Below are 15,359 nucleotides of genomic sequence, written 5' to 3' on the forward strand. Positions count from 1 at the left end.
TTTTGCCTGCTTGCTGCTTCTATCAGTCATTTTGGCTTAAAAAAGGGGGAAAAAAACTCGTAAATGCACAAAATTCTTGTTCGTTCTCAATATCAGCTCCTAGTGACTTGGATGAGTAGCCTAAAAAACTTTATTTGACTAGTTACTTAAGTTGGAATCCTGAGAGAAATTTCTGTTGGAGCACCTGCTATCCGGGATCAATTATTCGGATAAAGAAAAAGGATTGATTTGTTTATTCGATGGAAATAGACGTTTAAGAAAGAAAAGAAAAGAAAAAGGAAAAAGAAAAAAGAGGTGAATCGGCAGGAAATAAGTAATAAAAGTATTTGATGAACCGGCACATAGTGGTAGACGATAGACCCTACCCTAGAGTACCCTGCCCTACAGAGAGCGTAGACAATGCAAGTCGTATTAGTGCCGCACCTGACGCACCGTAAAAATACAAACCGCAGGAAAGCGAAACAAAACCAGCAATGAAATGATTGATATTTGATCGCAGCATCACACACACACACACACACACACACACACTCAATATAATTTGAAATCAGATGCGGCACGCCACATGCATTGCAAACCAAAGTTACCGTTGTACTTACACGAAGAGTCAAAGACAAAGTCATCGCCTCCCCACTCTAATCCAACGGTCACCTATCACTAGCCGTTGGTTTTGAAAATAATAATAATAAATCCAGACAAAGCATCCATTGTTTTATTTTCTCTCCTCCATTTTGTCTAAACACTTTAAATGTTCTTTTGAAGGAGCGGAGGGGCTGTGGTTTTAGAGGATTGTTTCTTCTGAACATATGAACAAAATGGGTATTATCTCTGATGAGAACAATCCCAATATCACCAAACCCACAGGTTTTCAAGGTAAATGAATGAAGTGTATTGTGTGAGTCTTTCTGCAAATGTAAGATTGAAGACGGCTTGTGATTCTAAGATCTGACATTTTGTTTTTGCTTTGAAAGGGGGATTACAAATGGGTGGCAGCAAATTTGGGCTGGGGATTAAGAATAACAGAAGAGCTTTAGGTGTCATTAGTCACAATGTTGTGGGACCAGAAGCATATCCTTGTCTTGTTAACAAGAGAGGCTTTTCTGAGTAATTAATTTCCCTTTTTTCCCTCCTTTTTTTTTTTAATGTCAGATTTATTAGTTATGAGAAATTTGCGTGCTTTCTTGTTACCTGTTGCTTTCTAGGAGGTAATTTTAGTTGCTTTTTTTTTTTTTTGGGCACAGAAACCATGCAGTCTGTGAAAAGGATGAGCTTGATCCAGTGCATCGACCCATTACAAGGTTTAATTTTGGCCCTTTAATTTTCTCTCTGCCTTTTTATATGTTTTGGTTGAAGAAATTTGAATTTTGAAACTTGGATCTGCTGCTTCCTTTAAGAAAGAGAAATGAAACAAAACCCTCCTTTGAGGTGTGAAATCAAATGACCCGCATTTATAATGAAATCCTGTAATTTGCCCTTCATCAGAAAGTTTGCTGCCCAAATTGCATGCAACCAACAACATTGCCCCGAGGCAGTGCATGAACCTAAGAAGCCAAAAACATCGGTGTCAGACACAAATGAATTTGGAGATTGTATATTCATTGATGTGGAGGAATTTAACAAGGCACCCAAAGACCAACCAGAGCCAATGTTTTTGGAGGAATCGGAAGAAAGCATAAATGAAGTGGATCAAATGGTATCTGTCACTCTTTCTCCTGAAGAAATCTAATTATTTGCAATGTGCTGACTACTTTGGCAAACTCATAATTCAAATGCTAAAATTTGCCAGGAGGAGATTGAAATGGAGGACATAGTGGAAGAACCGATTGTGGATATTGATAGCTGGGATGCAAAGAATCCACTAGCAGTTGTTGAATATGTCGAAGATTTGTTTTCGTATTATAGGAAAATGGAGGTAAATATCTGCCTGCATTTGCTTTAATTTTGAATTTTCAGTGTAGATAACTAGATATTGTGTATTTCAATTCAAATGTGACTAGGGCAACTTTTTGGTGTCATGGATTCACTAAAGTTTTAAAGTTTTAAGGGAGCCTTGACGAGTTCAAACTTGCTCTTAATATTGATTGATTCTTCATCTGATTTATTTTAGTGCTAACCCTGGTTATGATTAATTATTAGATCGATTATTAAGAACAATTGGTGCGTTAGTGCCTTTTGTTTACTTGAGGAAAAAAAAAAACTCATAAAAATTATCTAGTACTTAGCAATTCATTTCCATGTATCCCTCTATGCCAGAAGAAAGCGGCGAAAATTGTAGAGCTAATTTTCTCGGAACTGGTTTGTCATTAGGGTGTGTACTGACCTAATACATAGACATTTGAAAAAGCTGAAATATATATTTCGTGGACAAATAAATCATAAGAATGGCTGGCCAATGAGTTTTCCAAAATTTTCCCCATAAATTGCAGTAAAGCCTTCATGTCATCTCTATATAGGTTTCCATCATAGTGTTATCCAATCGTGATGTTTTATCCTCGTATGAGATGCTGAGTTCATTCAAGGTTATTATTTTCTGGACTACCATTTTTGAAAAAGCTGAAATATATATTTCGTGGACAAATAAATCATAAGAATGGCTGGCCAATGAGTTTTCCAAATTTTTCCCCATAAATTGCAGTAAAGCCTTCATGTCATCTCTATATAGGTTTCCATCATAGTGTTATCCAATCGTGATGTTTTATCCTCGTATGAGATGCTGAGTTCATTCAAGGTTATTATTTTCTGGACTACCATTTTTGACAAGTGTCTCATAATTATGCTGGCAAATTTAATTTGTTACCTAGTTAGCAAATTCCAGATTTGATTGCTTATTTGTTGTGACTAATACGGAATACTGATTTCCACGTAATATGCAGAGTTTTAGCTGTGTATCACCCGAATACATGATGCAACAATTTGACATTAATGAGAAGATGAGGGCTATACTAATTGACTGGCTTATTGAGGTATTAAAGTGCTCTCTAATTCAACCAATGCATTCTATATGGTAACTTGGGTTTTGTTTTCTTTTTTCAAATTTGAATGCTAATTGAAAATGTCAACTCGGAATGACTGTGTTTCTTTTGTCTAATTCACAGGTCCATGACAAGTTTGATCTCATGAGCGAGACTCTGTTTCTATCTATTAACCTCATAGACCGATTTTTATCCCAGCAACAAGTGGTTAGAAAGAAGTTACAGTTGGTCGGTTTGGTTGCCATGCTTTTGGCATGCAAGTATGAAGAGGTTTCTGTTCCCGTTGTTGGGGATTTGATTCTTATATCTGATAAAGCTTACACTAGGAAAGAAGTTCTAGAAATGGTAATTTTCTTTTGTTTTCATATCATATCAATGTTGTTGATGCCAGTGAAATCTGAAGTTAAAATAATCGAATATACATTTTTTCACTCAACCTGCAGGAATCATTAATGCTTAACACATTACAATTTAACATGTCAGTCCCAACACCTTATGTTTTTATTCAAAGGTTCCTCAAGGCTGCACAATCGGACAAGAAGGTTAGTTGGTTTTTTGAATTCCTTTTAGGTAACTATAGTCAGCAATATCATTTTATAATGACAATAACTAAATTATTACCTGGAAAACAGCTTCAGCTTCTGTCCTTCTTCTTAATCGAGCTTTCCCTCGTGGAGTATGAGATGCTTAAGTTCACACCATCTCTGTTAGCGGCTGCTGCTATTTATGCAGCTCAATGTACCATCTACGGGTTCAAGCAATGGAGTAAGACATGTCAATGGCATAGCGGTTACTCAGAAGATCAGCTCCTGTGAGTCTTAATTTCTGCCTTTGCAAAATTTTCCTCTTACTGAACGTATGTATTCCCGATTAACAATTTTGCTGGTGCTCTTCCAGAGAGTGTGCAACACTTATGATTGGGTTCCACCAGAAAGCAGCAACAGGGAAGCTCACTGGTGTTCACAGGAAGTATTGCACATCTAAGTTTGGATACATATCAAAATCTGAACCGGCGCAATTTCTTTTGGAAACTAAGCTATAACAGACGTATAGCTACAACTAACTTTTACCTAATTGGGTTGGAGGGGGAAGTGTCAAAAATAATAATATAGCAACTGCAGTTGCACACGCAAACCTTTGAATCTTTATTTTAGGCCTGCAGCCCGGTTGTTCATAGCTCTACAGCCATTATTGTCTTGTCTTGTATGTTCCAATTGAACTTGTATGTATTTTCTTCTCATTGTAACTCTCAGTTCCATTGAAACTAATACTATTTAATGATGATACAATAATTCTTCTTTTTTTATGATTTATATATATATAATAATTTTATATTAACGGAATCCTTTAATTTACACTGCATTTCAGTGTGGGGTATTTTTTTTTTTTAAAAAAAATTTAACTTGTCACAATTAATAACGGATGTAACTTGCAAGAAGAGCAAATCAAAAGTGAATTGTGGAATGAACTGATGTCATCAACATTCAACTTTGCAAAACGACATCGTTTCTTTTATTTCAGCATCCCACCAACCACGCAGACATCTCCCGCTATTTAAACCAAACCAGATTCAGGCCTTTCTCGCCAAAAGCCAACTTTTGAAAAAAAAAAGAAAAAGAAAAAGAAAAATAAAGGCACTTCTCTCTCTTTCAACTAGCAGCTGCCAAGCCATGGCAACGACGACATCATCACCTCACTCACTGTTTCTCCAGAACCGTCATAGCCACCCACTCAATAAAAACAATCTCGCATCTTTCACCAACCTTAAAAAGATCAATTTTTTTAACACCAAAAGAGCCATTTCAGTAACCTGCTCCGCCGCATCAGCACCAACCCAAGATCGAACGGCGGCCCAGATCCAATCCGGGCAAGAAGACCGGGTCTTCAACTTCGCTGCGGGCCCCGCTAATCTCCCGGAGAAAGTTCTACTCAAGGCCCAATCGGAGCTTTACAACTGGCGCGGATCTGGCATGAGCGTGATGGAAATGAGCCATAGAGGTAAAGAATTCAAGTCCATTATTGAAAAAGCTGAATCGGATCTTAGAGCCCTCTTGAATATTCCCCAAGAATATTCTGTTTTGTTCTTGCAAGGCGGCGCTACGACACAGTTCGCCGCCGTTCCATTGAATTTGTGTACACCTAATGACCCGGTCGATTATATCGTCACCGGGTCGTGGGGTGACAAAGCTTTTAAAGAAGCGCAAAAATTTTGCAACCCACAAGTGATTTGGTCTGGAAAAGCTGAAAAGTACACAAAGATTCCAAATTTTGATGCTTTGGAGCAAAACCCAGATGCCAAGTATTTGCATATTTGTGCTAATGAGACAATTCATGGTGTTGAGTTTAAGGAGTATCCGTCGGCTAAGAATTCAACTGGTATTCTAGTCGCTGATATGTCTTCCAATTTTTGTTCAAAGCCTGTTGATGTTACCAGGTTTGGTGTAATTTATGCTGGAGCTCAGAAAAACGTGGGGCCATCTGGGGTCACAATCGTGATTGTTAGGAAGGATCTGCTTGGAAATGCTCAAGACAAGACTCCTGTGATGTTGGATTATAAGATTCACGATGAAAACAATTCACTTTACAATACACCGCCTTGCTATTGTATCTACATGTGTGGATTAGTTTTTGAGTATTTGCTAGAATTGGGTGGGTTGAATGAAGTTGAGAAGATGAACAGGAAGAAGGCTGAATTGTTATACAACGTCATTGACGGAAGCAACGGGTTCTATAAATGCCCAGTTGAGAAATCTGTGAGGTCATTCATGAATGTGCCGTTTACTCTGGAGAAGTCTGATTTGGAAGCTGAGTTTGTGAAGGAAGCTGCTAAGGAGAAGATGGTGCAATTGAAGGGGCATAGGTCAGTTGGAGGAATGAGGGCTTCAATATATAATGCTATGCCTTTGGCTGGCGTTGAGAAGTTGGTTGCTTTCATGAAGGATTTCCAGGCAAAGCATGCTTGATTTTTGCTTTAGTGTTGTTGATTGGCTTTGGCTGTGGCTTGAATCCAGAGTCCTTTTTTTTAGTAGAAAAATATGTAGGATTTTGATTTTTCTCTTGTCTGGCTTATTTATGTTTTTGTTGCTTTTTAACGTGGTATGGTAGTTGAGTATTTTTCTGGCTACGTTCTTATAAAAAATAATTGAGAATAATTTGGCTGAATCAATAATGCTGATATTTGATCAATTTGTTGTTTTATGCTATGTGGAATGATGATATTTGCGGACCTTTATTAACTAACATTCATGGAGTAACTTCAAATCTAGTCAAATGAAAGGAACCAAATTAAAAATGACTGTTCGTTACTGGATCATCGCAAGTAAAAAATTGAATATGCAACTTACCCAACCGCCACCGCCAGCCTGTACCAACTTGAAATCTTTTCACCGTGAAAACGAACGGTCGCTTACATTTCTCTCAAAAGAACATGCGAATTGAATGTAGCATGTGCTGGATGCATCTGGGTCCATGAAGCAGACGGTGAGAAAAATCTCAGAGCCCCCTTTTCTGCCTCGCGAACGCTAACTTTCGTGCTATTCTTTTAGAAATTATTCATGGGAGTGGCCGTTTGCACATTGCAGCACGTTTACGATATCAACGGTGCAGTTCTACCAGCAATAAGAGTTTTGTAGTTAATCCATGTACTCTAATACAAAGAATAAATAACGTAATAATGTTAATTCCTTTCGAATGTTCTTCTGAACACTCTTTTTCTACAATGAACTGTGAAAAAGAAAAGGTGAAAAAGGAAAAAAAATTGCTTCAAGCTTCCAGACTATTTCCAGCAGAATGTATCAACACTGTTCATCATCACCGGTATTCACTGTATATCATTGTCACTTGTACATGGTGTTTACATTTTCAGAACAACTTCATGAAATATTGTTCTACTGTTACAAAAGAACACAGGATTTTTTGTGACAATCACTTCTGCTTTTGAATCTGCAGTCACGTAGCCAACAACGTCGCAGATGGTCGTCATTTATAGATCATTCTCATGCAATGAAAAGAATTCTTGTTTGGCTTTCATTTAGCAACTATGAAAATGAGAATCTAGAGAAAAGAGAGAGAGTTGTTCCTGAAGAATCATTTGCCGGGGTGGTACTGGGAGGAACGTCTGTAGAGGCAAGGTAGGCTTGTTGACACTTCTGCATCTGCATAAAGCAAACAGCTAATAACCATGAAAAATAATAAATATAAAAAAATGCCACAGAAATGCTGTTGGAGAATCTTTGATAATTTTGGCATTAGGCTATATAAATAGTAAAATGTATAACTACAAAAAAAGAAAAAAAAAATCAAAACTGGAGATCAGTTTCAAGCATTTTATGTGGATCACGTACTAAAATTATTCATTGTGCACTTCAACTCCAGAATTAAAGCGGTGACACATGAGTTAGACATATCCATGAGCCCATTTAAGTATATACTTGTTCATTATGCATTTGCAATGTAATGCTTACGGCATCAGCCTGGTATAGACCAAACATGGACCAAATGATGAAGCATCTACAAGTAGAAAATGAGAATTTGACCTCTTCAGGACTGAATTGAAGAAGCATTGCTATTACAGGTAGAAGAGCCTCCACCTCCCCTGTTATACAGAAATTTGTCAAAATAAATAAATTACCAGACTTTGAACATCATTTTTATCTTGATGCTCATCCTTATAAGACAGGAGAGATGAACAACAGTAGATTGTTAGTCACTCTCTGCAGTACCTGTTTCAAGAAGCTTTAAGATAACATTTTTTAGATACGTCATGTCCACTCCTTCTCTCTTTTTTGATCTTTCCATGTTGCGAAACTCTTCCTTTAACATGGCTTCCTGCATGGGTGTACCAACATCAGTACAAATAAGATAAGAAGAAAACACAGCCAAAAGTTCAAAAAGAAGAAACAACACCATCCACCCCCTCCCTTCTTCTGTACCTAAAGACCATAGTACATTCTACAAGACAATCTTTTGTGGCAGACAAAAAGTATAAGGCAACTACAATTCATTTTAACAAATGCAGATCATCCAAACTACATACTGTAGAGTATAGACTACTTCATACCTGTTGGCTGTGGAGACGATTTTCACGTTCAAGCTCCTCAAGCTCCTCCTGCGATTAAGAAAAAATCAGGAAAACTGAACTCCGAATGGTAATTTAACATAGAGATGGGTTCTGACATACCTGAAGTGCCAAAATGTGCCGCTGTGATTGTGCTAGCTCCTCCTCTCTCTGTGCTTGTTGCCTCGCTAAAAGCTGAAAATTGAAATGTGAAAAGAAAAATGTCAATAAGGGAAATCAAAATGCCAATAGTTTTAAGGCCAATATTTCTACCTGAGTGCCAACTGCAAAGGGTGATAAAATTGATATAAGTGCAGGCATGCAATAAATGTATCTTATATACTTGACCCAAGGGGTATGCGTGTATATATGTATATTTTTAAGGACATTAGTGTTTCAGAACCTAAGGTTGGAGTATCAACAATCTGATTCAAATAACATCCACTGAAATTTGTCTTATTGCATGTCTTGAGCATCTCACAAATATATGCAATTAACTATGTGCTAAAACAAGAGATTGTTGACGGAGACTGTTTATACCAGAATCTGCTGCTCTGCTGCAGAGGGAATTGAATTCAGAACATCCTGTTTCTGTGAGGCTGTTGATATCAAGTTGAAAGAACATATAAGAAACCCAGAAGCCACGCTACTAGAGTTTTTATTTATTTAACAAGAAAAAAAATAGTAAGTGATAGAAACATCCCCTTGCCTGTAATGCCTGTGCTGTCCTTATCATTGTGATTGTCCTGAGATGATTTATTACATCGTCAGTGCACAATTACAGAAGTGAAAAGCCACTTCACAAATATGTTAAAGAATGAGGCCAAGGTTTACAAAAAATTTAAAATCAAAAAGACAAAAAACATACAGCTGGTCTCAATTCCAGAGATCGGTGAAGATTCTTATTATCATCCAAAAGTCTAGAGATTTCATTGTCCTTCTCCTCCATCATCCTATCAGCAAGATCACGGAATGAATCATGTTCATCCTACAAGTTATGAACCCAGTCAACAAGAGATAAAGAAAAAATAATTTTGTACAAGTGAATAAAACAATGAAATGTAAAATACCTTTAGACGTTTATACTGTAGTTTGAGTTCTTGTAATTCTTTTTGTACATCTTGCCCAGAAGATTCTTCTTTTTGAGCTTTCAATAGCTCACATCTGACTGTTACATCATGATTCCAAAAATAATATTATTTCAAAATCTATTATGAAATTTTACAAAATCATGTCAGTTTTAGCATGTGTATACTACGTCGCCATGATTCTTCCACAGTTTGAAGGTTCTTTTCCCATGCTTCTTTCTCCACTTGGAGTTTAGTATTCATAGAATCAAGCTTGATCTCTATGCTCTTTATCTGCTGGTTTGCATTGTTCAGAGCTGCATCTCTGAAACAAATGACGAAATAAAAAGTTGTAAGATGACACCAGTAGAAAATCTGTCAATGGCTTTCCAAATTTATTGGAATCTAGAAATACAGTAATAATCTCGATACGATGTCATATTTTCAACCTTCTATGGTATAAAGCTACCTTTCTGCAAGTTCTTTGTCATGATTAGCCAAAGCCTCTTGAAGTTCTTGAAGGGCCTTATCTTTTTCTGCAGAAACCAGGGACATTTCTTTTTCAGTTTCCTGCACAACCAGATAAAAAACTTAACAATCTCATATAGCAACTAGATGTTTCTCTTGATGCTGGAAAATAAAGGCAACTATAAGTACTTTCAATGCTTCCTCAAGAGCTCTGAGCTGTTCAGTGTCGTTCGCTGCAACTAGCTCTGCATCCTTTTTCTGGAGAAGTGCATGAGCACGAATCTTGTAAGAAGAAAATTCACGTTCAAGGTGGATGATCTGCAAGGTAAACATTAGAAAAGGAATATAAGAGGGAAGGCATCAGATAAGGAATATTTGAACATCCAGAACTTTATATCAAAGATAAGTAATGTTGCAAATTAAGGAAGCAGAATCAGTGTGTTCAGATGCGTAAGTGTCTGATGTTGATCCCCTGCAAAGGAGACAGTGTATTGATTGAAGGGTGTAGGACTCCCACATGAAATCTTTGTTAATGCCCTTTTGTGAACTGCAGAATCTGAAGGTCCATTAGAGTTTCAAGGACCACCATAACAAATTGATTCATAACATATTTCTAAGAAAATGACAATAGGGCGAACTGCAGATGTTTTCAACTAAGCATGGACAGTAACGTAAATGCAAGAAACAACAGCTATAAACTCTAAAATAGGACCATAATAGTCGGTATCAAGAAATCCAACAATTTCTTCTTCTTTCAATACAGCAATATCAAGAAAACAGATGACCATTGTCAGACTCGGATATAAAAAGTATAAAGGTGGACACCTATGTCTCATATTGTATCATCAGGTGTGAGATGAATGCAAGGCCTCAGGGAAGGAATATTATGATCTGATGACCTGGAAAAAGCACATGAAAGAGAGACCATATCTATTGCCTTTCCCTTCTGAATAACTGTAGTACAATCCCAGAGCTCCGATGGTAAAATGCAGTGTATACATTCTAATTTCTAACCATCAATTAAAACAAAACCCAGTGACATTAAAAGTGAAAATCAAAAGTCTTTGTTAAGCTACAGAGATATTTGAGTAGATGCTTGAGAATACAAAGTTAGACCTCTTGTTTGGCAGCCATAAGTTCAGCATCTCTAGTACTTAGCAACTGGTTTTGCACAGATAATTCTGAATAACTGTAGTACAATCCCAGAGCTCCGATGGTAAAATGCAGTGTATACATTCTAATTTCTAACCATCAATTAAAACAAAACCCAGTGACATTAAAAGTGAAAATCAAAAGTTTTTGTTAAGCTACAGAGATATTTGAGTAGATGCTTGAGAATACAAAGTTAGACCTCTTGTTTGGCAGCCATAAGTTCAGCATCTCTAGTACTTAGCAACTGGTTTTGCACAGATAATTCTGATTCCAGCTGACCTGCCAAAGAAGAAAACATGAGCGTACATTTTCTAAATGTATATGTAAAGATATAAAACAAAGTAAAAAATAAAAATGAGTCTAATGAGAAATGCAAACGTACTTCTCAGCTTAGCTGCTTCAATTTCAGTATGTATGCAGTTACTCTCAGCAATTTCCAGCTTTTTTCTGAATGCCTGGGAGGCAGCTTCCCAGCTCTCCTTTTCCTTCTCCTGAATTCATAAAATGGTTAGTGGCTATATTTATTCACAATACGCATCTTAACGATCTAAATACATGAGATAATGACAATATAGGTCTCAGAATCAAAAAATCATCCAAACATCAACTGTCAAATTTATAAGCTTTCCTTCTGTAGTTTTCCATTCAGATTGAAGGCCTTCCCTTATAAAGAAGATGCTGATATTTGAGTAAGATATATATGGATGTTTAAAGTGAAAACAATTTAAAATGCTCAGCAAGAAATGATATCCCTTTAAAAATGATACTTTACCAAAATTTCATAAACCTGGGTCAATAAAATGCCCCTACACAAAGCAGTCAACCGCCACATAAGCTTATTAAACATTTAGTAAATTATTTCAAATCAATTAAAATTTTAGCTTTTACTCACCTTCTAAGAATTTGACTTCAAGAGGTTGAACTTTTTGTGATGACACAAACGACATTCCACTAAACTAATTAGACTTCTTCACATTAACCACTATACTAATATATATATCAGGTCATTACAGCCCTATATTTGAACATTAGAAAACTTCTAGTCATACATGCTCACGTTTCAGATGGGCAAGCTCTCCTTTAACAGTCTCCACAGCAGCTTTAAACCGTGCTTCTTTACCAGTCGAAGCTGCTTCCATCTCAGCAATTGTAGTCTCTTTCTCTGCAACTAGCACCTGTAAAAGGAAATTCATCAGCGCTTAAAGTACCCAATCAGGAGAAGCCAACAGCCAGCAGCATTCGCCTATAAAGTTATGAAGCAAGTAAAAATTCTAAACACTAAAACAAAATAACAAATAGAAGGCAAAAAAATCTCTAATTTGCTTTTTTTTATATCTCTACTTTTTTGCAGGCACATCATTCCTATCTATATAATGTTATCAGTGCCCCTTTTCTTAAATAAGATGTTGATGGACCGTATATAATTGATTAAACCAATGTTATCACTCGGTTTCCCCAATGTGTAATTATCTCTCACCTGAAGAGAAGAAATAGTATCGGTTGCTTTGCTTCTATCAGATACAGCATCAGCCAATTGAGCTTCCAAACTCTCTAAATTCTAACGATGAAATAAAGATGAGCTCAGACAAAACATCACTAAATAGAATCATGTACAGGAAGGAAATGAATTTGGAAAGTGTTGACCCCTGAGATAGGAAACACTTTTGAAAGTCAAATTACCTTCTGATGTTTAGCAGAAAGCTCAGCTATTGAAGCTTGCCTTTTCTCTTCTGCAGCCTGTAGTAAGGTTCGCATGTCTTCCAACATCTAATACATGAACAACAGCAATATAAAGCAATGCTCCAATATAGATATTGTTATTTTGGACATTTACTATGAAAGAATAAACCAAGCCCCTTCAAAGTACCATGACCATAAATACCTGATCTTTCTCCTGAAGTGACAGCTGCAATGCCTCAAGAGCATCTTCTTTAGGTTGAAATGAACGGCACAACTCCTCAATGTTGTCACGTAGTCTGCATATCCAAGGAATTATTACAAATATGAAAACAAATAATAAAAGATATAAATATGTGGGGAAGTCCAAGTTCAAAAACAGAATTTTGGTACAGTTTTACTGAGACATGGCAAGATGTTAAGTGAAATAACTAAATTATGTATCAATTCCCAATTTCTAAAAAGTTAAAAATTACTCACAGCACTAGCATCAAATAGAAGTTGAAAAGGAAATATTTTGGATAATCAAGAACAAAATAATGCAGTGATAGTAGAAATTTTGGTACTACGATGAGACTATAAGACCTGAAGACACTAAAGCTTTAATCCATCTACATTGGAAATAGCAGAAAGGCAAATAAACCCACACAGGCATCCTTCACAAGGGAGATTACTGTAGAAAGGCTGAGAAGTAATTCTAGGGAAACCTAAGACTGCCACAAAATTAACAAATATAAAAGAAAGATACACTTAGTTTCTATGACACCACGTATGCAGATGCACAAACTGAAACAGAGAATTTATCAAATTTGTAGATGCCTGCATAATATATGGTTGATTAGAGATTTTACTTATTGTTTGCACTTCTTAATTGTTGCCTCTCTATATCCATGGCTTTCAATGCATCATTTGCTTGTTGCCGAGTGCGCTCCAACTCTTGCTGCAATGCTGAACATTGGGAAGATGCTCGCTCGGCTGTTTCACCCACATCGCGGAGTCTGGTCTCAAGATCATCCTTTTCCTGCAGATGGAAATCTCCACGCAAACATTTAACTTAGCATCATCAATAAAAAGCTAACCAAAAGAGATTTTAGTAACAGAAATTCACCTTTTGAACCTCTTGAATACGTTGTTTTGCTCGTTTGTGAAGTCTGGTAAATTTGGAGTCAAGTTCAGTGTATTTATCCTCATGCCCTTTTATTTCTTGACCCAACTTCTGTTGAGCTACTCAAAGAAACAAATGCCCTAATCAGGTTAAAAGAGAGACAAAATCTAATGATCATATAGTTAACCATTAGAAGACATTACTAAGGTAGCAAAAATACAATTATTATAAAGAAAATGTCCCCAGAACATAAACAAACTCTTTTAGAAAAGTAGAGCCTAGCACATAGACACCAGATAGTAACTTCACATCTGCTCTATCACCAACTGAGATAAACCAATAGATGGGCATAGAAGAGAGAATGTTTGACCTTCCGCAAGCTTGGCAGAGAATTCTTGAGCTTTTGCATCTGCCTCTTCATATTGCACTCGTAAATGCTCCAAAGCCTTCTCCGCAGCACCACGTGTTTCTTTCTCTTCCTGAAGTTCTTTACTCAAAGACTCTATTCTTTCACGGAGTTCTTTGACATCTACAACTTCCCTACTTTCCTGTCCATCATCCTCTGGTCGAAGAGTGTTCAAGCCCTCAAACTGAGATTTCAAGAACTCATTCTGAAGTTTGAGTTCCATAACCAATCCTAAAAGTTGTTCATTATTATCATTCGAAGATCCATGTTCATCACGCATCCCATTATGCATAACAAGATTACCATTACTTCCACCATTCGTGTCAGACAGCTGTTTCTCAGATTTTAAAGAATCTTCTACGCCACTTTCAGGCATTACAATGACACTGTTTTCCTCAGTCGACATTACTGCATCAACCTAATAATGAACCAGCAAAGGAGTCATGTTGGGCCACAACTTCATCGACTCATATTTGAAACAGCAAAACAGATCAAATTAAACAAAATATAAATGCATTACTTCCTAAGCTTATTAGAAAGTCAAAGCAATCAAACAACAGAGGTTAAAATGACAATAATAAATAAAAGTCTGCAACTAAACAAGCTTAACCTGAGAATCACACAAATTGAAGCCAAATTTTAAACGAATGTTTTCTTGAAAATCAACAATGAAATTAAAACTTAAAATCCCAACAAAATTCTAGGAAATATCTTGTTGGATCTCCTTATAAGCGTTAAATTCAAAGGATAAAACAAAATCAGATCCAAATAGAAAATTACTTAATTGATTAATTATTATTATTGTTAAGAGGAAATGATCGTACCTTATATTGTTATCGTAATTAGTAATAATGATAACAAAAAGTAAGGAAGTTGAATATGGCGCGCAGAGATTCATCAACTGGAAGCTCTGAATTTTATCGAAATTTGAATACTGTACTGTAATTATAGCATTATTGAGATCACTGGGAATAATCCGATCTCACTCGGGAATGAAATTGAGGGAATAAACTAGACAAAGCAACGGCGCCGTTTCAACGCAGCTTCTGCTTCGTCTTGGGCCAGCAAGCTCTAGGAATTTACAACGGCTGTACCCTGAAACTTGGGTATTACTCCAGTTATACCCTCATATTTCAAAATTATCATAATTTGTCTTCTGAGATGGGTAATGTCTAACCTATCCTCAAATTGAAATTTGATTGTCAATCACACATTATAGTCGAGTATCTTTTTAAGGATCTCTCTAAGTTACATGCATGTACCTTACAACCCTTTCACATGAATAGTGAGTGGACCCACATCATTCACTATTCATGTGAGAGGGGTGTAAGGTACATGCATGTAACTTAGCATTAGCCTCTTTTTAAAAATACGACTACAGTCAAATATCTTTATAAATACATAAAGATGATAATGGTACTCTCAAACTCGCAAACCCATCTGTTGCGAGTAATTT

At 36.5% G+C, this 15,359-nt stretch overlaps 3 protein-coding genes across 5 annotated transcripts; 2 read left to right on the forward strand and 1 right to left on the reverse strand.

Moving 5' to 3' along the window:
* Positions 1-597: 597 nt before the first annotated feature.
* Positions 598-4,673, forward strand: LOC102627493 (G2/mitotic-specific cyclin-2-like). Its single transcript, XM_006467004.4, has 10 exons — positions 598-873; positions 972-1,104; positions 1,242-1,298; positions 1,483-1,693; positions 1,787-1,912; positions 2,874-2,963; positions 3,096-3,317; positions 3,416-3,514; positions 3,605-3,783; positions 3,870-4,673. Exons 1-10 carry the CDS (start codon positions 807-809, stop codon positions 4,012-4,014), a joined length of 1,329 nt encoding a protein of 442 aa, XP_006467067.1. The 5' UTR covers positions 598-806; the 3' UTR covers positions 4,015-4,673.
* LOC102627208 (phosphoserine aminotransferase 2, chloroplastic-like) lies at positions 4,634-6,158 on the forward strand. The gene has a single exon (XM_006467003.3). It carries the CDS (start codon positions 4,643-4,645, stop codon positions 5,933-5,935), a length of 1,293 nt encoding a protein of 430 aa, XP_006467066.1. The 5' UTR covers positions 4,634-4,642; the 3' UTR covers positions 5,936-6,158.
* A 473-nt stretch (positions 6,159-6,631) lies between these two features.
* Positions 6,632-15,051, reverse strand: LOC102626541 (protein GRIP). 3 transcript variants are annotated; one of them, XM_025102781.2, is made up of 22 exons: positions 14,728-15,051; positions 13,868-14,321; positions 13,501-13,616; positions 13,244-13,413; positions 12,598-12,691; positions 12,396-12,482; positions 12,193-12,273; positions 11,765-11,890; positions 11,098-11,206; positions 10,915-10,994; positions 9,753-9,881; positions 9,565-9,665; positions 9,287-9,420; positions 9,099-9,196; positions 8,897-9,016; positions 8,738-8,774; positions 8,569-8,627; positions 8,152-8,223; positions 8,032-8,079; positions 7,694-7,799; positions 7,508-7,566; positions 6,632-7,120 (listed from the first exon to the last, which is right to left on the reverse strand). In XM_025102781.2, exons 2-22 carry the CDS (start codon positions 14,307-14,309, stop codon positions 7,010-7,012), a joined length of 2,379 nt encoding a protein of 792 aa, XP_024958549.1. In that variant the 5' UTR covers positions 14,310-14,321; positions 14,728-15,051; the 3' UTR covers positions 6,632-7,009. The 3 variants fall into 3 exon arrangements, with proteins under 3 accessions (XP_024958549.1, XP_006467063.1, XP_006467065.1); XM_006467000.4 differs by having other exon boundaries at positions 6,632-7,126; positions 14,728-15,045; XM_006467002.4 differs by lacking the exon at positions 14,728-15,051 and having other exon boundaries at positions 6,632-7,126; positions 13,501-13,608; positions 13,868-14,064.
* Between the last annotated feature and the right edge of the window lie 308 nt (positions 15,052-15,359).

The sequence above is a fragment of the Citrus sinensis genome, chromosome 7 (assembly GCF_022201045.2).
Source record: "Citrus sinensis cultivar Valencia sweet orange chromosome 7, DVS_A1.0, whole genome shotgun sequence".
In the NCBI taxonomy this organism is placed as follows: Eukaryota; Viridiplantae; Streptophyta; class Magnoliopsida; order Sapindales; family Rutaceae; genus Citrus; species Citrus sinensis.